Source organism: Polypterus senegalus, chromosome 12 (assembly GCF_016835505.1).
Source record: "Polypterus senegalus isolate Bchr_013 chromosome 12, ASM1683550v1, whole genome shotgun sequence".
Classification (NCBI taxonomy): domain Eukaryota; kingdom Metazoa; phylum Chordata; class Cladistia; order Polypteriformes; family Polypteridae; genus Polypterus; species Polypterus senegalus.
This window is the reverse complement of record NC_053165.1, coordinates 39,127,945-39,155,390: the sequence shown is the minus strand read 5'-3', so window position 1 is coordinate 39,155,390 and position 27,446 is coordinate 39,127,945. Positions and strand designations below refer to the sequence as shown.

The 27,446-nt window shown below is 39.2% G+C and overlaps 1 protein-coding gene across 3 annotated transcripts; it reads right to left on the bottom strand.

Moving 5' to 3' along the window:
• Positions 1 to 2,149: 2,149 nt before the first annotated feature.
• On the bottom strand, positions 2,150 to 24,117 carry tsen2 (TSEN2 tRNA splicing endonuclease subunit). 3 transcript variants are annotated; one of them, XM_039771106.1, is made up of 12 exons: positions 24,005 to 24,110; positions 23,445 to 23,656; positions 23,293 to 23,359; positions 23,143 to 23,182; positions 14,887 to 15,445; positions 11,309 to 11,383; positions 11,045 to 11,095; positions 4,870 to 5,008; positions 3,407 to 3,443; positions 2,986 to 3,097; positions 2,808 to 2,897; positions 2,150 to 2,524 (listed from the first exon to the last, which is right to left on the bottom strand). In XM_039771106.1, the coding sequence occupies exons 2-12, from the start codon at positions 23,628 to 23,630 to the stop codon at positions 2,459 to 2,461; spliced, it is 1,422 nt and encodes a 473-aa protein (XP_039627040.1). In that variant the 5' UTR covers positions 23,631 to 23,656; positions 24,005 to 24,110; the 3' UTR covers positions 2,150 to 2,458. The 3 variants fall into 3 exon arrangements, with proteins under 3 accessions (XP_039627040.1, XP_039627039.1, XP_039627042.1); XM_039771105.1 differs by having other exon boundaries at positions 23,445 to 24,116; XM_039771108.1 differs by lacking the exons at positions 2,150 to 2,524; positions 3,407 to 3,443 and having other exon boundaries at positions 23,445 to 24,117.
• Positions 24,118 to 27,446: the final 3,329 nt, after the last annotated feature.

The following is a 27,446-nucleotide window of genomic DNA, read 5'->3' as shown; positions in this document are numbered from 1 at the left end:
ATTGAGCAACTAAGGGTTATTTAAATGAAAAATAAAAAAAAATGAAAATGAAATGAAAATGAATCTGAGTAATCAGATGCATAATGGGGGCACAGTCCTCAAGCACATATGCCAAGAGTTCATCTCGCAGTCCACTTCTACATTAATATTCCAGAAGAATAAATAAAACAATCAGTCATCATAATGTGAGGTTAGAGTACAGCTGAACTGTAGCGAGGTATGGCCTGGCTGGACCACACACATGTATCCAGAGCTCATAGTACAAATTGAAGACTGATAGTTAAAAAGGGAAGTGATGATTAATGAGCAGCAGGATGGTTTCATGTCAGGAAAAACCACTGCAGATGTGATGTTTGCTGTGAGGATGTTGATGGAGTAGTATAAAGAAGGCCAGAAGGAGTTGCATTGCGTCTTTCTGGACCTGGAGAAAGCATATGACAGGGTGCCTCGAGAGGAGCTGTGGTATTGTATGAGGAAGTCGGGAGTGGCAGAGAAGTATGTAAGAGTTGTACAGGATATGTACAAGGGAAGTGTGACAGTGGCGAGGTCTGCAGTAGGAGTGATGAAGGTGGGCTTACATCAGGAATTGGCTCTGAGCCCTTTCTTATTTGCAATGGTGGACAGGTTTACAGTTGAGATTAGACAGGAGTCCCCGTGGACTATGATGTTTGCGGATACAGGTTGAGGAGACCCTGGAGAGGCGGAGATAGGAGAGGAGAGGAATGAAGGTCAGTAGGAACAAGACAGCATACAAGTGTGTAAATGAGAGGAAGGTCAGTGGAATGGTGAGGATGCAAGGAGTAAAACTGGCGAAGGTGGGGGAGTTTAAATACTTGGGATCAACAGTACAGAGTAACGGGGATTGTGGAAGAGAGGTAAAAAAGAGAGTGCAGGCAGGGTGGAATGGGTGGAGAAGAGTGTCAGGAGTGATTTGTGACAGACGGGTATCAGCAAGAGTGAAAGGGAAGGTCTACAGGACGGTAGTGAGTCCAGCTATGTTATATGGGTTGGAGATGGTGGCACTGACTATAAGGCAGGAGACAGAGCTAAGATTTGCATTGGGTGTGATGAGGATGGACAGGATTAGAAATGAGGACATTAGAGGGTCAACTCAGGTTGGACGGTTGGGAGACAAAGTCAGACAGGCGAGATCACTTTGGTTTGGACATGTGCAGATGAGAGATGGTGGGTATATTGGGAGAAGGATGTTAAGGATGGAGTTTCCAGGCAACAGGAAAAGAGGAAGGACTAAGAGAAGGTTTATGGATGTGGTGAGAGAGGATATGAAGGGTGTCACAGAGCAAGATGACAAGGACAGGAAGATATGGAAAATGATGATCCGCTGTGGCAACCCCTAACACGAGCAGCCAAAAGAAGAAGTATTTAAGACTCTCTAGCTTTTAATATCCCTTTACCCTTCTGTTTTCTGGGCTGACTTCTCTAATTTTGCATAACCCTGGAGAGATGGGGCCTGTTCAGGCAGAAAAAAAGACAAGACACCCTCATCAAGAGGTATGCAGAATGTGAGGGCAATGTCTTGCAGTCATCCACCAGGCTTTGGATGATCAGAAAAACGGTGCGTAATAAACCAAATGCAAATACATACAGGGAGGGGATGCAAACTGACCTTGGAGGACAGACCAAGAAGTGCCCAAGCATTGCGTGGCTGCAGCTATGCCACCCCAATCTGTATGGTTTGAGTTTTCACACAATAGAAATGCTGAGTCAGGGCTGGGGATTCTTCAGCCTATGATGTCTGGTAGTCACGCTATACTCGCTGCCTGTTACCATAGAGGGCTCAAGGCTTTGTGCACTAATGATGCTATCATATTTCACAAATTTCTACACAACAAAGGTGTGATGTCAAATAAAGTGCATTTCAATAACCAATCGAAAAGAGAACGAATTAAATTTTTGCTGAAGATGTGGTTCTCATTTGTTTAATCTTCCTTTTCATGAGCTAAACTTTCAGTGACATATACATAGAAGTGGACAAAATCCAGTTGAAATTTGATATTCACTCCACTGGCAGTGCTGCACGCAAGCTGCTCGATGAATATTACTGATGCTGTGTTTACATTTGGATCAGTCAGTTCTACTCAAACCAAGGTACTTTACCAAAAAAAAACCCAGTACATACACACGCAGATCAGATAATTCTCTCTTTTAAATGCTTATTAAAGGCAAGAAATCCACTCAGAAACGTTGTTCAGCAGCAATGACATTGAGTTTCTGCAGACTGTGCAAAAAGAATGAATCAAACCAACCCAGGCCTCACTCCAGAATGCATCTCTGCAACAAAGCCACACAAAGAAATGTATAGAAGAACCTTCCTTTGGCAATTGCACCTCTTGCATCACTGCAAAGCATGAAACGGTGAGCTGGAAAATATGTTCTTTATTTTTAAAAGAAGAAGGATGATTCCTTGACATAGGCATGAGCAGTGAAAAAACAGCAGCTAAAGCTGTAGCTCTTCATGCTCTGTCCTTTCACGTGAAGATACCCAGCGGCTAACAATGACCTCCTGGAAGTAAAAAATAAAACCACTGAGATGAGACACTGTCCAAGATCTTCACAATTATTAAGCCATCAGAGACCCCGAATGCCCACATTCTAAAAACAGAGTGCCTAAGTTATCGAAGACATCACTGTGACATGGACTCTTTAAGGCAAACGGCCTGCCTGTCAAGTATTAATTAGGACTGTGAGTACACAACATAAATCACTCTATTGTCGTGCACGAGTCTAATGTTTCCTAGAGAAGGATTTGCTCTAGTGACCTTTGCAAACAGATCAGCTGTGCTCACCTGAATTTTAATGTGCCTCATGCATTCAGGAGATGACATTGCTTCCTCTGTCAAATCTGCTGGTCTGATCACATAACAAAGCATCAGCTCCTGCAAGAAGGTTAGAAGACTGGTATCACAGAAATACTGTACAACAATCTCGAGAAGTCAACGCCAAGTAGTCCTGAGCAACTCCTACCTTAGAAACATTTAGTGTGATCCGGCCTAATGCTGCAAGGGACCTCCAGCTGAAAGGGCGGAGGACTGAGCCTTGGGAATTGCTGTCTGCCATCTCCACCACCACAGAATAGCTGCACAGGCAACAATCAGTCAGTCAGTCAGTCAGTCAGTCAGTAGCGGTTTCTAATATGGCTAGTGATTTATTTTTTAGACCTGCACCAATGTGGCAATTTGTCATCTTTGACACCTTTTAAGGTTTCAAGAGTAGTGGACTACCCATAACGTTTAGATATATTTGCATCAGCTTTATATATTCAAAGAAAAACAGCCATTGTTTTTTTCTTCTTTTTTGCAATAAAGTCAATCAGTGAAGTATGTACATTAGGAACTGGGTCTGTGTGCTAAAGTACAGAATATGCCCAGCAGTTCTGGAAACTGACCTTGCATGGTAAAATGGTGGCCCCTTCCTGTACAGTACTGTTGAGAGAGAGAGATAAAAAGAATTTGTGAATTGAAATATCCAAAAATATCCAATATGCTTTTTTTAATCAGAGTTTCAACTGAGCTGGCCAAATCTCTGCCTGTCAGAGAAACCCGTGTAGCATTGGAACTGTGAAAGCAGGAGGTGCCAGGCAGGACAAATCACGGCTTGGGTACACAGAGCCAGTTCACTCAGCTTTTACCTCCATCAACAAAGACAAAGGGCTTAGAAATGAACGATTCTACAATGTACAATAAGATCAGCTATTTTGATCATGGCTGTGAAATTACAGACTGCACTGCTGCTAATGAGCTTGCAAATAGCGTCTCTGCGCAATGTGCCGGAGGTAGGTCAATGGTGACAAGTTTCTCTGCCAAGAGGTAGAAGATACTGCAAGGAAATTACTGCTCAACACGGCTAAATTATTCAGCAGGTTCCTGGGAATGTCTTACACTATTACCTTGCCTTTAACATCCTAGATGACTGCAACCAAACACTGAACTTACTAAGCTGCAACAGTAATTATCGGAAAGTGCTGCTTGCATTTTCGAAAAAAAAAAAAAAAATTACTTGCATGTTGTAAAATATATGGAAAAGTGCAGGAATATTAAGAACAGTCCATTTAAATTTGCTTAATAAAATATAAAAAATAATTCAAGAACAAGTTTTTAAAATTCTAAAAAAATTACAAATAAAGCGATTTGATTGTGGGCGGCACGGTGGCGCAGTGGTAGCGCTGCTGCCTCACAGTTAGGAGACCTGGGTTCGCTTCCCGGGTCCTCCCTGCGTGGAGTTTGCATGTTCTCCCCGTGTCTGCGTGGGTTTCCTCCGGGTGCTCCGGTTTCCTCCCACAATCCAAAGACGTGCAGGTTAGGTGGACTGGCAATTCTACATTGGCCCTAGTGTGTGCTTGGTGTGAGGGTGTGTTTGTGTGTGTCCTGCGGTGGGTTGGCACCCTGCCCAGGATTGGTTCCTGCCTTGTGCCCTGTGTTGGCTGGGATTGGCTCCAGCAGACCCCCGTGACCCTGTATTCGGATTCAGCGGGTTAGAAAATGGATGGACTTAGATTGTCAGTGCTGGGCTGACATCTGAAGGATACAAATAAAGGTAAAAGAACTGAAACCTTATCATCTAAAGCGTACATTAGTGTTATCTGTGATTATCTGCCATACTCAGAATCATACTGATAATTAAAATATAAAAATATTTCTTTTTCAATCAACTGTCATCAACCCTCATCCAAGACAGAATTCAAATAATGACTTTACACGTGCCAAGTGTCCATGGGAAATCATTTCATTCAGATTGTTCAAATGTGTGGAATAAACCCTTGTATTGGCTAAGATTTAGAAATTGAGGGTAATATTACAGAATGCCTTCATGCATAAAAGTCCACATATGTCAGGATCACCATCCACTTACAGAAGTCAGTTCCATACTTCATCCCGGGCTTTGGCACCCAACCTTTGCTACGGAAGTGGTGGTATACCATATATTTAGGTCTGAAGTTTGGGTCTGCATCACTAAAAACCTCCCAAAGTTTAAGGATTGTCAGTGGTTCCTGGAGGGGGAAAAAAACAAAAAAAGTTGTGGAGATTTGGTTTATTGAAACTATGGTAAAATGATGAATACAAAAATAACCTCTAAGGACATCTCTACATATTTAGATGTGGAAGGCCATATTCAGGCATCCAAACACTGCTGTCTCACAGTTCCAGGAGACCGTTCTTCAGTTCTGGTCTGCTCACAGCCTGTGTGGGTTTTTACCTCGAATACTCCGATTTTTCCTTTCGATTCCCACAGTCATGCATGTTAGGTTAATGGTCTGTTCTAAGCTGGGCCATCAGTGCGGACTATGGGCGAGTGCTTGGGTGTTCCAAGCTGTGACAAGCGGACTTCCATTCCTGGGTTGATTCTTGCCTTGCACACCCAGTGCTGCCAAAACTAGTTTGGAAAATGAGCTGAGGTGCTTGTGTTGCATTTTAATGGGGATTCGAATAAGCAGGTTCAATGCAGGTGGTTTTGCATTTTCTTGCATAGTGTTTTGTACTTTTAGGTAATATTTAAACTATGCTTGTAAACATATTCACTCTTCTAGTTTCATTAAATGACAGTGCACTATATTAAAATGATTGGGATATCTGTATTCTGCCCTGCTCCTCCTGAAGTTTTTAATGTTTGCACTTAAAGGTGCTTATTTCCAAAAAGTCAGATGACTCAAAGTAAGATTTTAATGTTGTATTATTTAAGAAATGTTTTGACTAATGCAAAATAAGTTAATTGTTTTAACAGAAAATTCACAAGATGAAATTATTGACAGTACATAATAAGGGTAACAAACTCGGCCTACTGGTTAGTAAGCTAGTGGTAACACCCACACAAAGCACACATTTTCGGTTTTGTTTCCATGGTTGGTTCTTCCACATCAACAACGCAAATACTGCGCAGACATTATGTCTGAATGAATATATCTTGAATTCTTTGTGTGCAATAAAACAGTAAACTTTTAATAATTTTTTGTTTATAAAAGTAACCAGTTATTTTGCACGTCTTATCTGCAACGGACTGGCAGCCTGGCTTCTACTTTGTGACCTGCCCCCCAGTGACCTTGGACTGGACTATATGGCTTTGAGAATGCCAGGCTTTATTTTGTTGGTGTCATTTACCTTAGCTTACTAAAGAACTCACGAAAATAAGTTTGACAGGTGAGAGGAGACCATCAAGCTCATTTATTTAGCAAAAAGCCAAATTGTTTGAATAGATTATCCAGATAATTTCTAAAGGTTGTCAAGGTTTCTGCTTCAATTACATTCCTTGTTAGTTTGTTCCAACTCTTTGAATGAAGAAGTGCCCCGGCTTTAGCCTTAAATACACGTCCTCTTAATTTCCATTGCTGTCTTCCTATACACGAGTTGCTATTTGGTTGAAAAGAATCCTGCTGCATCCACTTTATCAATGCCTTTGACAATTCTGAAGATCTGAATTAGTTCCTCACATAGCCCCCTCTGTTTGAGATTAAAGACGTTCAACTCCCTGAGCGTGTCAGAGCAAGCGATGCCCTTTACACCTGGGAAGTACAGTGGACCCTTTATATACGACCGGCCTGACATGCGAACAACTTGATTTACCACCAACATCTTGCGTTACGACCCGAATGCGGTAACCGCTTGTGCGATTGTAAACAAACAGCCGAGAGCGTTCGTAAGCGTCAATCGAGCCCAGATACATGCGTTTGTGGACGTAATTTCGGTCAGTGCAGTGATTTATCTATATATATAATTCACTAAGACCATGGCAAGCAAGACGCATAATTGCTAAGGAAGGAAGAGAAGGTAACGAAGGTAAAGAAAGCGATTGTTAAGGGATGTTAGCTAGCTGGCTGGCTGGCGCGGCACATGATGATGTCATCAGGCTGAGTCAGCACCGGCTTGCTTTGGAGTGTACAATTACAGCAGTTCACAACACGGTCAGCTTTGAACTGAGTGCTCAACTACTGTCATTATTACCTTGAGAAACCGCGATCACAATCGAAACGAAGAAGGAAATTGTGCGGAAATATGAGAGTGCCGTTTGTGTGACCAATCTCTCTAATATGTACAGCATGTCGAAATCCACCATCTTGACAATTTTACAAAGAAAAGATTTGCATAAGGAGGCTCCTTCTAAACAATAACCATCTTCCATTTCATTCTCCTCCTCCTCCCTTCCTGCAGCCCAAAGATGTCAAATTAAATGGTGAGTACAATATGAAATTGTTGCTTCTGGTAGGCTAGGCACTTTTTATAACTTTTTGGTTAGTACCTTAGAAACATTATTGGTGTTTTGGTAAATTAGGCACATTATACAACCCTTTTTTTTTTATTATGAAAAGGTTAAGCAAGTGTTGCTGTGGTGGTTCCGAGCGCATTATGGGTATTTCCATTATTTCTTATGGGAAAAATAGTCTTGACTTACAACCAACTTGAGTTACAACGAGCCCTCGCGAACGAATTGAGTTCGTAAGTCAAGGGTCCACTGTACTTGGTTACTCTCCTCTAAGTCAGAATTATATGGCTGGCTTTTTAATTTTTATTGTACGTGATCTTTTTACTCATACATTTCGAATGGCATTGTTATTTATCCATTTTGAGCATTTCTTTACTATTTTTGTTTTGTTTTTTTGAATAAAATTATTTTGAGCTGAATTAGGATGTCTCTGAAGCGACACCATCTATCATCATTACCCTGTGCTGTGTGTGAAACAAACTAAGTGAGGAAACAGTTCTTTCCTATTGGCACTATTTCAGTTTTCTGTTTTGTATTTCCAAGAGGGGTTCATCAAGCACTGTTTGAAAAGTTAAAATCTGTCACGATCACTACATCTTCTTTATTGCATATATATGTCTTGAGATTAAATAAAATGCTTTTGCTTAATAACATCGAAATCATTCTTAATAGTCTTTTGGATGGATTCTCCTTTAATCTTTTACTTCAGCAGTTGTTTTTTATTGAAGAGAGTTAGGGGAGTTTGCATTACTTTTTTGGATTTAGTTGTTTTGGTTGTCTACTTTTTTTTAGTTGGTAGTTATTTTCAGCTTTGTAAATTCGTTGCTAGCTCTAATGCTAACTACTCCAACAGGTCGGCAATCAGCTGTACCTACATGCTAGCGCTGGAGTAAAGTACCTTTGATGTTACCCCACATTTAATTGTAACTAAACTTATTTATGCAGTGACAGTTAAACAAATGCAAGCTAAAACACCACTAACCACTAAAACAAAAAATTGCTTTGATGAGAACTACTTGTCTTTAAATACAGATAAAGCAGAGATGTTAATTGTTGGAAGGGAATGACGCTGATCACAACAATATTTTGTCATCATTTAACTCAGTTGGAATCACCATTAATTTTACTGAATCATTCTGCAATCTAGGAGTTATCTTTGACTCTAGCATGTCATTTAAAGCGCATATTACAAAGTTGTCCAAATCATGTTTCTTCCATCTTAAAAATGTTGGGAAATTAAGGCGCATTCTAAATAAACAGGATTCTGAGAAATTAATTCATGCATTTATTTCTAGTAGGATTGACTACTGCAATGTGGTGTCCACTGGATGTTCAAACTGTTCTTTGTACAGCTGCCAGTTAATCCAAAATACTGCTGCAAGAATTATTATAAGAACAAGAAAATATGAACACATAACCCCAGTTCTTAAATCCTTACACTGGCTGCCAGTTAAGTTTAGGCCAGATTTCAAAATCCTCCTTTTAACATATAAAGCATTAAATGGCCAAGGTCCGGCTTACTTGTCTGAACTTATCATGACTTACAAACCAGAGCGCTCATTAAGATCTCAAGATCCCGGTCTGCTTAGGATTCCAAGGATCAATAAAATAACAGTGGGAGGTTGAGCTTTTAGTTACAGGGCCCCAAAACTGTGGAATGGTCTGCCTGCTACTATAAGAGATGTCCCTTCGGTTATAGCTTTTAAATCCCAGCTAAAGACTCACTACTTCAGTTTAGCATATCCTGACTAGAGCAGCTGATTAACTGTACTACATACTGTATCTCTGTTGTTTTGTCATTAGCACTAAAACATAAGTAACATGATAGTTATAATTGAATACTAACCCTCACTTATTCTGTTTCTCTTCTCGGTATTCAAATGTGGCACTAAATGTGGGTCTCTAAACAAATCCAAATCATATTATGTGATATCATCTACGGTTAAATTCTGCTACGTACTTCTAAAATTTTTATTTTTATACTGTATTGAGGATTTGATTTGTTCTGTTCTGTGTATTGTATTGTATTGACCCCCTTCTTTTTGACACCCACTGCATGTCCAACCTACCTGGAAAGGGGTCTCTTTTTAAACTGCCTTTCCCAAGGTGTCTTCCATTTTTTCCTCACAAGGGTTTTTTTTGGGAGTTTTTTCTTGTCTTCTTAGAGAGTCAAGGTTGGGGGGGCTGTGAAGACGCAGGGCCTGTTAAAGCCCATTGCGGAACCTTCTTGTGTGATTTTGGGATACACAAAAATAAATTGTATTGTATTGTATTATTAAAGTGAGATTTCCTAAATTCTGCCTATAACAGCAATCAAGACAAAGTATATACATCAGTTTATTACATCATTTGATGTGTGCTTATATTTCTGTGTTTAAATACTCCCTGCCAGTTTTCATTATAGAATAAACATTAAATCATTATTTAGGAATGTAGCAAATTCTACAACCAAATAAAACTGATTATTATGTTTACATCTTAAGGATTTTCATTTCTAATTGTTTTGTCCATTTGCTCACTGTAAGAATATTATCCAGGTTGAAAAGACCTTGCTTGCTAAACTAATTAAATGGTTTTATGTTATTTTAATTAACAAGGTTTTAGTATTTCATTAAGTTCATGCATTTTCTAATTATATGCTAAAATAATGCTAATGATCCCCTCAGCCACACAGTAATTATTCCAAATAGAATGAAAGAAACTCCAGTTATTGCCAGTCTGTAAATAAAGATTATTAATGCTGATGTGGATGACAGGGTGCTGAGAGTGAACTGGAGGAAAAGGAGAGGTTACTAAAAAAAAAACCAAAACAAGTAGGTGGCTAATATCATCTGCACTACTTCATAAAGCTATCAGAGGTTAGTTACTTAAAAGAGAACCTCTAAAAGGCATTCTTCTAGATTTGTGTACATGGTGCCATATAGGCTTTTCAATGTATTTTTAATCCACTATCAAAGCCCCAGAGTTTATAAAGACATTATAAGTTATAGATGAGGCTTTTGAAAGATGTTACTCATATAGAGCTTTTAGAAATAATGTTACCATGAAATGTCTTTTTTAACATCGTCAATGATCATGGATGTTGATTCCAGCAATTTACAATTCAGTTAAGCCATTGCTTTATATATATTTTCATAGATGCTTTTAACAAGATCAATTTTAAGACTTGTTTTGATAAGATTTAGAAGAAATAAAACTGATACACAATATATAGAAAGAGAATCAGAAATCATCACAACCTTGAAAGTTTTCCAAGATATTTGTGTTTGGTTTGCTGACAGAACAAGCATTCCCAGGTAGTCTGTCAGGACGCTTGAAGCCAAGGGAATCTTGCCCTTTTAATGTCCACAGGCCGGATTAGGATGAAAATGCTAGCATTTAGCAAATACTCTGTCCAAGTAACTGCTGTTCTAAGCCAATTAAATCCTGTCTAAAATATCAAGTTATCTAATCAAAATATGAACATTGTTATGACCCAACCCTCACAGTATAACTCACCTTACTAGTTATTGCAGCGTTTCTCAACCTTTAAGTATGTGCGACCCGAGTTTTCATAACAGTTTTAATCGCGCCCCCCCTAACATTTTTTTGAAATGTAGATGCATATTTTATTATACCTACTTAACTTTTATCAACATTTATCTAACTCTATATTGATTGTTCTACAGTAGTATCAGAATGTAGTTTAAGTTAATTTGTTTTGGTTTCAACAGATGTTTTTTTCATATTTTTGCTTCTTGTTTTCTGTTTTTCACATCTTCATGCCCCCCCAGGCGGGCGCACCCCACAGGTTGAGAACCACTGAGCTACTGCACAAAATGTACTAAATTACCTTATTGAAGTATACAGACAGACATCCCAATGCATAGACCAAGAAAAATGCCTGAAAAACAAAGAATTCGACAACATAAAAATATCAGCATCTTACTCTACATTGTATCTTAAAAGAAATAAATTGGTGAGACACACAGTGGCTTTCTTAAAACGACTTTCTGATGCAATTACTCCACTGACTTATTTTTAGATAGAAACAAGATTGGTAAGCTGCAGTGGAAGTGAATCGACAGAACCGATGGTCAAATGAGTTTGGACTCACCTCTTCCAAACTTAGCTGAAGGTATTCAATAACCCGATAAGGGTTGATCTTGCATACCAGTCTTGGTGAATTCTTCTAATGAAACAAACAAAAAGTTATTATGCTCAAATTAAAGATCAAATTCTTCACTATCACCTATCAAAAGACAAAAAATGCGATACAATTTTAACATTTTTTCAAACTTATATTCCTCCTGAAGATCAAAATGATCTACACTTACATTGGAGATATAAGATTGTAGAAGAAAAAAAAAAAAATCACGTATTGAGTAATCAGTACTTCATCCAGCATATGCCCTCTTTAGAGACCCTGAACCTCTTTCAGGACCAGGAATAATGAAAATAATCGAGTAATAAGATTACGTTATTTTAAACTCCACCATAACTAGTATGCATACATGTTCACAGAAACACTCCTGACAATTTTACATAAAATGTTTTGTGCATTTGAAAGGATGCCGTGAATAACTTTAACTAATTATGTGGCTTAAACCCTAGAAAGACTCCTTAGAACATTAAATATTTCAAAAAAGGAAGATCGTATTAAGAAAATGATGTTCAATTGAGAATAGTACGAGAAATTTGTATCATGTCTTGATACTAAAAAACAAAATTTAAATGCTAATAAAATGTATAGACTTGATTCATATCATAAATACCAAAGAGTTTGAATGCCCTGTTAAACACAGTTGGATCCATCATTAGAAAGTGGGAGATTCGTCACAGCACCCAGACTCTTACTCGAATAGACTGTCCCTCAAAACTAAACATCAGAGAATGACGTCGACTGGTGAGAGAGGCCACTACAAATCCAACTGTCTGCAATGCTCTTTGGCTGAAAATGGAGTGAAGGTGCATTGGTCAAGAATTTCAAGAGCTCTCCATAAAACAGGTAGCAGGAAAAAAAAAAAAAAAAAAGCCATTCCTTAAGAAGGTCAACATAAAAACTCGCATGGCACTTGCTACAAGAAATGAGACCTGGTTAAGATGTGGGAGAAGGTTTTATGGTCAGATGACAATAAAATAGAACTTTTTGGGCAGACTTCAAAGAGGTATGTGTGGCGTAAAACTAACATGGCCAATGTCTTTAGAAACATCACACCTATGATGAAATATGGTGATGGCAGCATTATACTATGCAGATGCTCTTCATGCACTGGGTCTGAGAAGCTTATCAGAGTTGACGGGATAATAGATGGACACAATATTGCAAGAGAACCTCTCTGTCTGCTATAAACCTACTGCTTGGGAGAAGATTCATCTTTCAACCTGACACTGACCCTAAGCATAAGGCTAAAGCAACACCGGAATGGCTCAAAAACAAAAAGGTGAATGTTTTGGAGTGGCCAAGTCAAAGGCGTGATCTTAACACTATTAAGAATCTGTGGCACTATTTGAAAACTGCTGTCCACCAACCTGGAGGATCTCGATAAATTCTGCCAAGAAAAACGAGGAAGCATCACTGTAGAAAAATGCACAAAAGTGATACCTACTTACTCCAAAAGAAGTAAGTCTGTTATTGCAGCAAAAGGGTTCTTAACAAAGTATCAAGGTGTGGGGCTTGAATACTTATGCAAACACTAACTTCTGAGTTTTACTTCTTCAGTTAAATATGTACAGAAAATGGTTTAATTTGACTTTGGAAATAAACTGTTACAGCACATGAATTCACATTAGAAATACTGAATGGATAAATATTTGTACAAATCTTTTGTCATGCAGGAAAGTACGATGACTTTCAAGGGAACTGGGTACTTTTGCATGTCACCGAACCTTTAAAATAACAGTCTGTCCTCTGTTATAAGAAGAAAGGTTCGCTTAAAATGGAAGGGGTACTAAGATTTTTCTAATTTTTCAAAAATTTCTTAATCAAATTCAGAGTCACATAGAACTATAGAATGTTTCAACCACATGGAGAAACCATGTAAAAGGCAGAAACCAAATGGGGATAAGGTCAGTATATTTCAGAGGACTATGGCGAACACATCCAGACACACTCAAACAGGGCCAATTCACAGCTGGCAGTTAACATAACCTGATTAGCCATTTTAGGGCTGCAGTTAAACGTACCAGTCCTGGCAGCACTGGGCTGAAGACAGGAACCAGCATGCAGACCCTCACAGTTGCTAATTAACTTAACCTGCACTTATTGGGGGTGGAGGTTTGGGAATGGATCCCATGTACACATGGGAAGAATGAACATATTCCAAAAAGACCATGGCTGGGTTTGGATTCAGACCAAGGTATCTGGTAATTTAAGTACTATAATCATCAAAATTAAAGGCAAAACAGTAGATGTAAAAGAACATGGCAATCAGAGGAAACAGGTTATTTTGTGTTATTATATCGGTACACTACAGAACTGATGTAGATGTTTACCTCAAAAAATATCTGCAAAATAAACATGTGATAGCTACCTCATGCACACCCTTTTGCAAAGTCACAAAATAATAAGAGATCTGAAATATTACAAAAAAAAACCAAAAAAAAAACAGTGCAGGCTCCAGGCTGTCCTTGTGTCCAGTGCCCTTGAGACTGTCTTCAACCCCTCACAACTGTGACCTGGATTAAACAGGTATGTGATTGTTGTGGCCATACTGCTTGGTACATAAAAACAGAATTGATATCTTACTTGAAATCATTGAACTAGACTGCGGTAACAGTAGCCAGAGAAGTGCTAACCCAACATCCTGCGGTTTCCCCAAGTGACACTTTGTGCACAAGCAGGGTTTGCCCTCAGCTTCTGTAAAGATGGCTAAATGTTTCTTTTACCAGTCTTCATATACTGTTTTTGGTTTTTTTTTTTTTCCTGGTCAGCTAAGATTTGTTAACAGTGTTGATTTATGCCTTGTGCTAAATGCTGTTAAGGATAGGCTTCTGCCTTGACACTGCATTGGATAGATTTTCATTTACATTATCTGTAAAACAACATAAAATGTTTATGGCCAGTAGCCATCTGTGCAGGTCAAGAATGTGATAACGCATATTTATCTTTGTGATGTGACACAAACTGAAGGTTGTTATTGGTTTTCTTCCAAAAGTATACATTTGTTTCAATGATCAAAAAAGATCACTCTCACCTGCTATCATAACTGATACTAATTGCCGGTAGTTTTAAAAAAATGTTTAATTACCTATATACATTACTGGTCACATATTTTGAATGCTGTGACGCCCAACAGAGGGCACTATCACAATTGTCCCTTATACCCCTAATGGAGAATCGTGTAAATATGGTTCTTAATTAAATACCTAAGGAAGCAATATTTGTTTCTTCTTACTAGCATATTTTTTTTAAACTTTTCTAAATATACATTACCACTTGAAGGGTTTGTTTCAGTTATCTTGTGGTAACTACTACCTAGTTAATTGAGCTGGGGAGGTGTCACAAATTCTCCTAAATTACCAGATTACTTAAAAGGATAAAAAAAAAAAAATCTTAAAAAAAATATATATTCTTATTTCCGATATTTTCGTCAAAAATGAATTTTCCCTAAGGAAGTTAAGCTGCTTTACTCTGCTACACTTTTAGCAATTAAATCTGGCTGTGATGTAAACAAATAAAATATCTGCACTTACATTTTGTGAGAGGTCTACCTGCTTGCCAACATCTTCACCTTGCTTCACTAGCACATATTCATATTTATTTGAGAAGGCTGGCCTCACACTTGGTTCAGATATGGTTGTCAACTCTGTAAGGACTCGTTCCTGCAGATGGCAGCCACAGTGCACCAAAAAATCATCATGCCTTTCACATTTTACTTTAGATAAAGCATCTTGGTCTATTTGCTCTGGCTCTTGAGCATACATTTCAGCCAGAGGGTCATATTTAGGATCTCCTTGACGTCGTGGCTTCTTTCGATGTGGACTGCTTGGCTGTTGCTCTAATTCTGATGGCTGTTGCTCTAATTCTGAAGGTGAATGTTTGTAATTTTTTGAGACCGTGCCATCCATATTATATTCATCCATTGCTGTTAAGGAGTTTAGTTCCTCAGACTGATCATTAAGGGTTAAAACCCCCTCAGCACTTGTCAGAGGGCCAATCTCTGTATACCTTTCAAGAATTTTTCCTACAGCTTCTTCATCCATTCCCTGCGAGTACAGGATTTGTCTCACCCAACTCAAGTGCAGCTGGTATCTGAATGGGCAAAAAGAACAATGTACAATAACAATAACTTTAAAGAAAGTTTACAGGAGGACATTTCTGCTCTTAAATGGCATCAAAGTACTAAAGACAGAAAGAATGGAAAAACATTTTACTGCAAACATAAAAAGCTACCTTTGTTTTGACAAAGAAAATGAAGAAAGCCTGAAGTAGTGTAAGACACCCTAATTTGGGGTGTTCACAAGAAACGTAATGGTTTACTTTATAAGGTAAAAGTATATAATAAACAAGAATAGGTGCATTAAATACTTTAAAATATTAAAATGTCTTCTTTAATTTAAATGTTTAAAGTCTAAACATTCTCGATTGTAATAGAAATTTGTCAACCTAAGATAGAGGTCCATCAAGGATTAGATACCCAATAATGGATTAAAGGAAGAAGTGAAGTGCATCAGGAATAGTAAAGGGGAATTACAAAACACAGAGATTTAAATAGCAGATACTCTAAACTCACATTTTTCTGAGGTCTTCACAAGTGAGGAAGTGGATAACCTCCCACCAGTAAAACGGACTACTGAGGAGATACTAAGTGATTTGGAAATCGTAGAATGTGAAGTACTACTTAGATTAAATAGGCTGAAATCAAACAAATGGTCGGAACCTGATGAAATGTATCCTCTAGTTCTTAAGGAAATAAGCGAGTACATATATAAACTGTCAATGCATATTTTTAGGAACTCAGTGTGTACTGGAGAAATTCCAAAGGACTGGAAAATGATAAATATTATCACCCTTTATAAAAGGGAATTCTATGAGGAAGCAACAAGGTATTATATACTAGATAGCTGACACCCGCCGTAGCATACGCAATAGGAAAAGGAACGGAAAACGGTGCATTGCCTTCGTCAACCGTTTGTGTCAAGAAATAACCTACTGATAGGAACAGGCAGTTGCCGGATCCTGGAATAGAGATGACATTGTACAAAAACCCGTCGACAGAGAAGATACTGTTATTCATTTTATAACAAAGGCTTAGGAAACAACCGTCGCAGTATAACGTGAATAGCAAGGTGTATGGGAGGCCGCAGGCAGCGTGGGGAAGGGTTTGGAAGAGGACGAATAGAAATCGAGAAATGCCGTGTTGGTTGCGTGTGGGCGGGACCGGTTTTGAAGTGGAAGCACGACAAACCAGAAGAGAAATATATATAAGAGATTATATATCTTGACTTTCATAAAGAATTGGATAAGGAGCCATAGGAGAGCTTGGGCATCAAACTAACAGAAGTGGGAGTTCAAGGTGTTGTTTGTAGATGGGTGCAGAATTGGTTGAGATACAGGAAGCAGAGGGTTATGGTGCAAGGAATCCTCTAAGAATTGGTTGACGTTAAGAGTGGTGTCCCACGGGGTCAGTGCTAGAGCTGCTCCTTTTTGTAATATATGTATATACACACGATTTGGATAGGAATATAAGTAACAAGCTGGTTAACTTTACAGATGATACCAAGATAGGTGGATTGGCAGATACATAATTAGAAAAGCCACACACCTATTTACAGAAGGTCACACAGCTGACAATAGGCCTGGGTAAAAATATCAATTTTCCGATTATTAGATATTTTTCATTTAGAAAATACAATATTGATTAAAAGTCTCAAGTTTGATCTTGTGACTCTCTATCCTGCTCAATTATTATATGTAGATTTTTGCTTTTCTTCGTTTTTGGCATCTGATCCAGTTGATGTTGCTAATGTGCATGTTGAGACTTTCAACGGAAAAAGCTCTTTACTACTCTGCATATAATGGTGTGTCATCTTCAACTGAAATCATCGCCTTCTACACTTAAATTTATTGTGGACTTAACTAAGGATTCAAACAGTGTGTTGGTAAAGATCAACTGGATAAAAGCTCAGAAATAAAGTATTGTTGTAACACATTTGAGAAATCATTTATCCCAACATTACCCATAAACAATCTCGGTCAACATTCAAACGAGTAGAGCCTAAATCTGCACTGGAGATGGCGCTTAGCTCCAAGCTTCCATTTAATATGCCTCATGCCCCAAAATATAACAGACTCTATAGCAGTTTTTATCTGCAAAGGTAGCAGACCTTGCACTGTTGTTGAAAATGAGGGCTTTTGAAAAGTGATACAGGTTTGTGAGCTGTTGTATGCAATACCAACCAGAAATCAAATGAGTTAAGTTATTGTACCTAAGTTTTATGAAGATCTTAAGTAAACCATTGTTATATCTCTCGGGTCAGCGGAGAGAGTGGCCCTAACTTGTGACAGCTGGACATCCAGGGCTGCAGATTCCTACAAGACAATCACATATTACTACATTAAACCCGAATGGGCAGCTGTGGTGGAGATGTTTCATGTCAGTCACACCAGGAACAACCTCACTGTCTATAAGCAGAGCTCCTGGTGTTCCAAAAACCTAACATCTCCAATGTGCTGTTCCATCAACCACATCAATCACAAGTCTGTGTGTTGTGAAGTAGCTCCATAAGCTGTGCTGAAGTGCTGACAGTTACGATGACTGGTTCTTGGCCTGTTATGTTTCATTCATCCAGCACCATTGCCAACAAGCATTAGCTCTAGATGCCTGTTTTAAAAAGCTTCCTTTCTATCTGTGGTGTAACTGTGAGGACACATTAATGTGACTGCTACACGTGAGAAACTGAAGATATGTCTAACTTGTAGAATTATACAAAGACACAAGTCTTCCTGCAGTATCTTTAATTTTAACTCATTTAAGATTATTTTAAATGTCCAGTAGTGGAATAAATTTGGGTAACAGTTCAGTTGAAGGGTGTCTACATGGAGATTCCTAACACATGAATAGGTTACTTATTTAGGAAGCAGAATTTGATTATTTTATAATATTATTCATAATTTAATACAGATGTTTTATAAAGTAGATGCTAGTGCACTGTATTAAAACAAGGAGCCCCCATAATATTTGTAGACACTGATGTGCCGATACATTTATTACTTAAATTATAGCAAATGTTGAATGAGTGTGGTGTTGTGAATTATTTTTTGTTTGTTTAAAGAGCAATGATATTTTGTTCCACATCTTGTAAATACTGATGTTAACTGTTCATTAGGTATCAGGTATTGCTTCTTGAATGTCATTCCATGCTTTTCCATATGTTATGATCTATGAAGTCAAATAAAGTGTTACTGAAATTTGTCACATTAATGTTCTCTAAGCATGATTAAGTAATTTCTAAATAAAAAAAAGCCACCACTGCAAATATATTAGTACACACTAATTCAATCAGTCAAGATAAAATCGATATTGAATCAAATCAGGACATCAGTGCTCATATGCAGCCCTAGTTTACAGCTTAAATCAGAGCAAAAACTAAGCCAAGAGATCAAAAATATTCTCTACAGATCTTATACACAAGATTGTGCAGAGACACAGATATTTTGGGGAAAGCTTAAAAGAAAAAAAAAAAGCTGCAACATTGAAGGTTCCTAAGAGCACAGGGACCACCATCTATATATATAATTCACTAAGGCAAGACACCCATGGAAAGCACGCCGGAAGGGGCGTGGATTCACTAAGCCGCCGACAAGAAAGATGCCCATGGCGCACGCAGGACCTCCCACCAACTCTAAGACCATTGGATATGACGACAACTCGCAGAACCACGCCCACACAGGAAAAATGGCGTCATTTATGTTCGTCTGTCGTAGAGTCCACATGCAGCTCTAAGCCACGTTGACTGTTCATATAGGCATGTTTCTCGCGGAAGTGAATCGCCATATGCAGCGTGTAAAACAGTTTGCGAGGGGTATCCCATGGGATCCTTAAATCAATCCTTTAAAACTGAGGTTACAACACAATGAAGGAAGCAGTCTTTAAACACCAATAAGCCCTGTGCCTCTGTTTCATTACCGTCTCACCTACTTCACCAATGCAGGCCCTGCAACAGTCGAGACACTCTCTCAGCGGCTGACCTTCTCTGTGCCTGACCGGTTCACACAGAGGCACCACACGACGTGGCAGGACTATCTAAGAAGAGGCATGTTTGTCACGGATGTAAATCGCTGTATGCGGCGTGTAAAACAGTTTCCGAGGGGTTTCCCATGGTCTTAGACTCAGTGGTCGGGTCTCTGTCAGTTGCTCTTGCGACCGGGCACATGACCAGGCAGTGTGTATGCTTCGAGTACGAGGGTGGACGCGACAGGACCATCCAAGAACAATCATGTCGTGGCTGTGAATCGCTGTATGCAGTGTGTAAAACTGTTTGTCGCAGATGTGAATTGCTGTATGCGGCATGTAGAGCAGTTTGCGAGGGGTATCCCATAGTCTTACAGTTGGTGGGCGGGTCTCTGTTAGTTGCTCTTGCGAGCGGGCACATGACCAGGCAGTGTGTGTACTTCGAGAGCGTGGGTGGACGCGACAGCACCATCTAAGATGATTCATATTTGTTGCGGATGTAAATCGCTGTATGCAGCGTGTAAAACGCTGTATTGTATGTTGCCCTCTCCAGAATTACATCTTTTCATTCACCTACAGTCGTATACACAATGAAGTGAGCAGTCTTTACCGAGTTTTCGGTTACAATGCACGACCGCGTGCACCATAGCAAACTGTTTTACACGCTACATACAGCAATTCGCATCCGCGACAAACATGCGTCTTCATAGATGCTCCTGCACTTTGTACACAACCCCGTCCCACCTCGCTACTACCGTGGTCGGGTGTCTTGGCTGATTATATATAGAAAGGCAGCAAAAACCGCACAGAGCAATGAAAAGTCTACGTGAGTCACAGGTGCATCTGGACTGTACAAAGACGACAACGACTCGAATGATGAGTTAGAGGTGGGCACATGAGCAGGCAGAGCATACTGGACGAGAAATCAGCAGACTAGCATGACGGAAGGAGCGGAGTGGACACCCTTCTCCTCTCCTCCCATTCCAACCTCCGTGCCTGAGCACCGCCGAGTTCCAGAGAACTTGTGTTAAGATTGTAGAAACTTTTGCAACACTCCTCTAATCTGGCCTTTATGGCGGAGTGGGCAGACAACACATGAAAGCTTGCTTGGAGACTGCAAGAGGCACCTAAAGGAGTCAGATTATGGCAAACAAGACTCTCTGGTTTGATAAAACCAAGATTGAACTGTTTGGTCTTACTTCTAATTGTCACACAATATCATTCCAATGGTGAAACCTGGTGGTGGCAGCATCATGCTGTGTGTTTGTTTTTATTTCATTTTATTTTTTTTTTACAGTAGCAAGTAATGGGACATTAGTCATGGTGGAGGGAAGGCTGAAAAGAGCAAAGTACAGAGGTATCCTTAATGAAAGCAGGCTTCAGAGTGCTCTGGCCCTTAAAATGGACCACAAATTCCCATTCCAACAGGAGAATGACACTAAGCACAAAGTAAATACAACACAGGAGTGGCCTAGGGACAACTCTGTGAATGTTCTTGAGTGTCCCAGCCAGAGACTAAACTTGAACCCATAGAAACATTTCTGGAGAGACCTGAAAACAACTGACCACGGAAAGTCTCTATTCAACCTGACAAAAGCTTGAGAGGACCTGTAGAGAAGAATGGCAAAAGATCCCAAGATCCAGGTGTGTGAAGCTTGTTACACCATACCCAAAATGACTCCACGCTGTAATTGCTGCCAAACCTGCTTTAAACAAAGTATGGAGTAAACAGTCTCAATGTCTGTGTCAATGTGATATTTCAGCTTTTACTTTTAATTAAATTGCAAACATGTCTATACTCTTCTTTTAGCCTTGAATGCCGAGGTATTATGTGTTCCTTGATTAAGAAAAAATGAATTCAAATGATTTTAGCACAAGGCTGCAGCATAACAAGATGTGAAAAAGGGGTCTGGATGCTTTTTCAAGGCACTGTGTATAACCTGGTCAGGTCTTTTTCAACATAACATACTGCCTTTACTCATTTGAAGACTTAGAAACTGCTTTTACTGTTGGAATGTGCAAATGAAGCATGGTGTACATAAGGCTAAGTGATTGAGAATTAGATTACAAAGATACTTTGATAAATGCTATTTAATATTGCATCAAGTGTTTTTCTGATTATTATGTTCAATTAAAAGAAACGATACACATCCGGTGTAAACTAAAATCAGTATCAGAAGACCTCATATATATACTGCTCAAAAGAATTAAAGGAACACTTTTTAATCAGAGTATAGCATAAAGTCAATGAAACATGGGATATTAATCTGGTCAGTTAAGTAGCAGAGGGGGTTGTTAATCAGTTTCAGCTGCTGTGGTGTTAATGAAATTAACAACAGATGCACTAGAGGGGCAACAATGAGATGACCCCCAAAACAGGAATGGTTTAACAGGTGGAGGCCACTGACATTTTTCCCTCCTCATCTTTTCTGACTGTTTCTTCACTAGTTTTGCATTTGGCTACAGTCAGTGTCACTACTGGTAGCATGAGGCGATACCTGGACCCTACAGAGGTTGCACAGGTAGTCCAACTTCTCCAGGATGGCACATCAATACGTGTCATTGCTAGAAGGTTTGCTGTGTCTCCCTGCACAGTCTCAAGGGCATGGAGGAGATTCTAGGAGACAAGCAGTTACTCTAGGAGAGCTGGAGAGGGCCATAGAAGGTCCATAACCCATCAGCAGGACCAGTATCTGCTCCTTTGGGCAAGGAGGAACAGGATGAGCACTGCCAGAGCCCTACAAAATAACCTCCAGCAGGCCACTGGTGTGAATGTCTCTGACCAAACAACCAGAAAGACTTCATGAGGGTGACCCAAGGGCCCCATGTCCTCTAATGGGCCCTGAGCTCACTGCCCAGCAGCATGCAGCTCGATTGGCATTCGCCATAGAATACCAGAATTGGCAGATGCACCACTGGTGCCCTGTGCTTTTTACAGATGAGAGCAGGTTCACCCTGAGCACGTGACAGAAGTGAAAGGGTCTGGAGAAGCCATGGAGAACATTATGCAGCCTGTAACATCATTCAGCATGAGCAGTTTGGTGGTGGGTTAATGATTGTCTGGGGAGGCATATCCATGGAGGGTCACACAGAACGCTACAGGCTTGACAAAGGCACCTTGGCTGCCATTAGGTATCAGGATGAAATCCTTGGACCCATTGTCAGACCCTATGCTGGTACAGTGGCTCCTGGTGCACGACAATTCCTGGCCTCATGTGGTGAGAGTATGCAGGCAGTTCCTGGAGGATGAAGGAATTGATACCATTGACTGGCCACCACACTTTCCTGACCTAAATCCAATAGAACACCTCTGGGACATTATGTTTTGGTCCATCTAATGCCACCAGGTTGCACCTCAGACTGTCCAGGAGCTCAATGATGCCCTGGTCCAGATCTGGGAGGAGATCCCCCACAACACCATCTGTCATCTCATTAGAAGCATGCACCGATGTTGTCAGACATGTATACAAGAACACAGGGGCCATACAAAGTGCTGCATACAATTTTGAGTTGCTGCAATTAAATTTTGGCAAAATGGACTAGCCTGCCACATAATTTTTTCACTCTGATTTTTGGGGCGTCTTTGAATTCAGGGCTCTGTAGGTTGATCATCTTCATTTCCATCAAATGATGTGGCATCCTTTCGTTCCTAACACATTACCCAGTCTATATCAGTATAGATATCCAGGAGGATTTCTTTTTCCCATTGAGATCTGATGTGTTTTCAAAGTGTTCCTTTAATTTTTTTGAGCAGTTTATTTTAAAGTATACTTACTTAGCTGATGAAATGACAGGCATATGAGTAAGGCCATCATCTATAATAAAAAAATGTACAAAAGTACAAATTCATAAACTGTAGTATTCAGCTAAAAATGCAATCAATATTAAAACAACACTAACTTTAAAAGAAATAAAAACTACCTACTGTGCCATCTGTCAGAGATGCTGTAGTCTGGTCTACTTCGTGACAGGATACCCTTTCCAAAAAAGCCCTTTAAAATATTTGGTAAAAATGAATTACACACCATTAAACAGAAACCACAAAAAACATAAATATCTTTGAGACCAGGGACATACCCTCGCATAAAGAGCCTCAAGATCTTCTGGATCGGTCACGATGACGTGCTGATTGAAGAGTTCCGCTCTGTATACCTTGTGCACTTTCGGCTTTCCTTCATCGGATGTGTGAATAGGGAAGGGGGCCAGGTAGGACTCATAGACCTTCAGGCGCCTCTTCGGAGCCTGGAAAACAGCTTCTGCCATTGACCGGCGAGTTTCAAACGCTTTCTCTAAAAGAAAACCAAGTGGTTTGTCATTCTTGAGCATACAAATGCTTTCGACATCAAATGAATCTCAACTCGGTCCTGTTCTTTTCCTTGAAGGTGTGTCAAAAATCAAAGTAAATTAAACTACTGAACTTGTTCTGTTTAACGCTCAAAGGAAAACACGGTACACTTCCTTCACGGGAAATGAAAAGTGTACAAGCCGCCTCATCATTGCGTTCTACTTTACAGCGGTTTAATGACCAACAGTGTGCATTCTATAATGGTGCTGAAGACAGTTTTCTGACGCTTAATTTACATTAACATACGCAAAAATACAAAACGAAGCACAAGATCCGCTTTGTGTCCCCACACCTTGAAGGACATCCACTAGTGATAGATACTACCATACGGTTCTCCAGCTCGTGCAGTTCTATTAATCTCAACTACAATTATTCTAGCCACTCTTATGGGGTCCGCCCGGAAAAAAAAACAGAGTGGCAACGAGCTACAAGAGAACAGTTCCGCGTTTGTCTTTTGTCCGAATGACAAAACGTTTCAGATAAAAAAATATTTGCGCAAAACAAGAGCAAAGGTTTTGTAAAAAAATTAGGTTGTAAAAGAACATTTTCATCCGTTTTGAATGCTGTGAATAAGTTTCTTTGACAAGTCGGCATTCTTGAATGAAAAAATACTAGAAAGTAATTATAGAAAAGTAGAAGCATTTTATTAAATGAGGGTAAACATGTCTGATTTAAAAATATTTTTTATTATCAAAGCAGTTGTAAACAACATCAAAACAATGACATGACAAAAATACGTATTTTAAAAAGGAAAGACTATCAATGGCAACCGGGAAATGTAGTTTTTAACCACTAAGAGAGGCACATATGTAGGGACGTCACAGTGAAAAGGCGCATGCCCAGTGTGTTGGCGTCTTCTTTCTACTCCCGTGTCTTCTAAGTTCAGTCTTGGAAGAGCCGAGTGGCTACATGTTTTTGTTTCCAATCAGTTCCACAGTCAGTCAGACATTTAGCCACTAGCTGATCTCACTGTGGTCTTTTTCTCTAGTCAACGTTTGGGAAAGTACAGTAGCGTGATGGTGACATTTTCACAAAACGTACAAATATTGTTAAGTTTGCCATAGATTCAAAATTAAACTCAGTTGTGATTTTGTTCTATTCATTCGCCTTGCACCTGTAGAGTCTGCTTAATAAATTGCATCCTAATAATGAACATTAACAACTAGCAGAATAGATATCAGTGGAAAACGTCACCCAATGCTGAAAGGCTGCAACTACTTAAGTCTCTTGTACACAAGTCTGCTCAAAGCAAACGTAGGACAGTTAGACTTTACAGACAGGCCATGACATCGTGCTGTCAGGGGAGGAGAGCTACTGAAGAAGCTGACTTCCTACACAAGATGGAAAGGATGGCCTTGCAAAGGTTTAGATGTAAACAAATTAGGGACAAGTTTGAGACCCCTTTATAAGAGGGTGCCAGTTTAGATATGTTCTTCATTTGAATCATCTGCTAAACAAACTGATGGGGATAACATTTCTGGAAGGCATACAAATAGATAAGAGTGCTGCCTAAAATATAAATATAAACAAATGTCAACAACAAGTGTTATTATTTATTAGAATGCTTAGCTCAGAGAAAGCTCAGATAAACTAACTAATGTGTACATGCTTTTAAGAAGATGTGTAATAGGGGCTCATGTGAATTTTGTTTTTTAACTTGTATCTCATAATTAATTTAAAATAACTTCAAGTTGACAAGTAGAAAAACCAAAGGGAATTCTCAGTCTTCTGACTTTTGACTGAAAACACTTATTAAAAATAGCCATTAAGCCACATCATAACTAAAGCACCTCTATTGACTTGATGCAGATGCTATACAGATTGTGAGAGAGGCAAATGACATATGGCTTTTGATATGAGAAATGTGAAACACAGTGTTTCGTATGAGATAGGGAAAAGGCATAAGTATTTCTGAAGGATTCACCAAAACATCATGCTGTCAGAGATTGAACATACAGAGCCACCAACAAAATAAAAATGCTCCCCAATAGAAAAGAAGAGAAAGTTTTGACAATGTCACTTACGTTTAAAGAATGCCTTAGTTGGAATTAAAAGAAGGACTCTTTAATTTACACAGATATCCCTCACCTGGCTATTTTGAATCATTCAGGTTGTATGTTTGTTTTACTTATGATTTCTAACATTTCTGCCTGTTTTCTCTGCAAATAAACATAATTAATGATGAAATTAAAGTTTGAATATTATTTTGCTGGAACTTGCCTTCTTTATTGATATCACATGCCCAAATCTCTCTATTATAAAAAAAATCTTGGAAGGAGATGAGACGTGATTTTCTCGAAGAGACACTTACACGTCCTGTGAGACGAGTCTTTGAGCCAAGAGATTAAACAATGCCTGGTGCTGGAAATAAAGGACAAAGAGTAGATGACAAAGTAGAACGTCGTAAAGAATTCAAAAATGTTGGTGTGGTACACATACACAGCAGGTTAGAGATAATGGAAGTATGAAAATTTGAAAGTCTTAAAAAAAGGATAGGAAAGATCGCATTAATGCAAACAAACAGATATTATTACTCGGTGAAATAACGGAACAGCGAAAAGAGATCGAATATATTGTTCAGATTTAAAGTTTAAGTCGGAGACTTGTAGATCGTCTAATTCGTGTTGCCATCAGAGAAAAAAAAAGTAGTGTTTCTTCCCAATGAAGAGGCGTATCCGCGAGAATTAAAAGATTCCAAAAATGTTGGCGCGGTACACATGCAGAGCAGGTTAGAGATAATGGAAGTGCAAAAATTTGAAAGTCTCAAAAAAAGGATAGTAAAGATCGCATTAGCACAAAGAAACGGAAATTATTACTCAGTGAAATAAAGGAAAAGCAAAAAGAGATTGAATATATTGTTCTGATTTAAAGTTTAAGTCGGAGACTTGTAGATTGTCTAATTCAGGGTTGCCAGCGAGAATTAAAAGATTCCAAAAAAGTTGGCGCAGCATGAAGTCCCGTGAGACAGAGACTTTTAACATTAGATTCTTTCAAGTCACGCTCTACTTACAACTATTTTCAAACAAGACCTCAGTCGTGTGAATGCTTTTGCCAGACACACTTCCTGCACTCTCAGCTCTTATAAATTTTATCAGGACAATAATTTTATACGCTCTGGATGACACATCAATGTCTAAGCGAAAAAGAAAGAGCATGGACAAGCATTCGAAAAAGTCATTTTATTTATTAGAGAGAAAGAAATGATATTCACTCACAGGCAGTTGTTGCGGTATCACGATGTTAGTCTAAACACGGAATCAAAATTCAATGCGATCTTGAAGAAAAGTTAATTCCAAATATTGTTTTGACTAAAGTTTTAAAGTAAAAGTGAAAATAATGCATATGTAACAACAATCTCTTAAAATTGTATATCCGGTTAACCAAGCCCGGTGGTGGGCGAGTGAAGAGAGCAGGGGGCAGAGCCCCCTAGTTGTGAATATTATCTGCTATTTGTTCAACTTTTTCAAAGGAAACAACCTGGAAACTAAAGGATAAACATGACCTGGCATGAGGTTCTCCTGGTCTTACATGTTTGGTCAGGTGTGAGCTGTGCTTGTTCTGTTTAATCTGTGCAGCCCTTTCAAAGGTAAATTATCTGTGAATCCCTGGCAGAAGCCTAGCCCTTAAGGCGCCTTCTGTCTTTGCTATGGTAGTTTGAAAATGTAGCACATTCAGGGGTAGCGATTGAGGTATTGAAGGATATTGGCATGCCAAGAGGTGTGCAGAGTGACTTC

What these genes read in the sequence shown, in the direction of transcription:
- tsen2 (XM_039771105.1), bottom strand. Translation starts at nt 23,693, where the DNA reads ATGCTCAAGAATGACAAACCACTTGGTTTTCTTTTAGAGAAAGCGTTT. An exon ending in CCTGTCATTTCATCAGCTAA is followed by an intron (nt 15,446 to 23,142) that starts GTAAGTATACTT and finishes TTGCCCATTCAG; the next exon opens with ATACCAGCTGCACTTGAGTT. An exon ending in TTCAGCTAAGTTTGGAAGAG is followed by an intron (nt 11,096 to 11,308) that starts GTGAGTCCAAAC and finishes TTTGTTTTTCAG; the next exon opens with GCATTTTTCTTGGTCTATGC.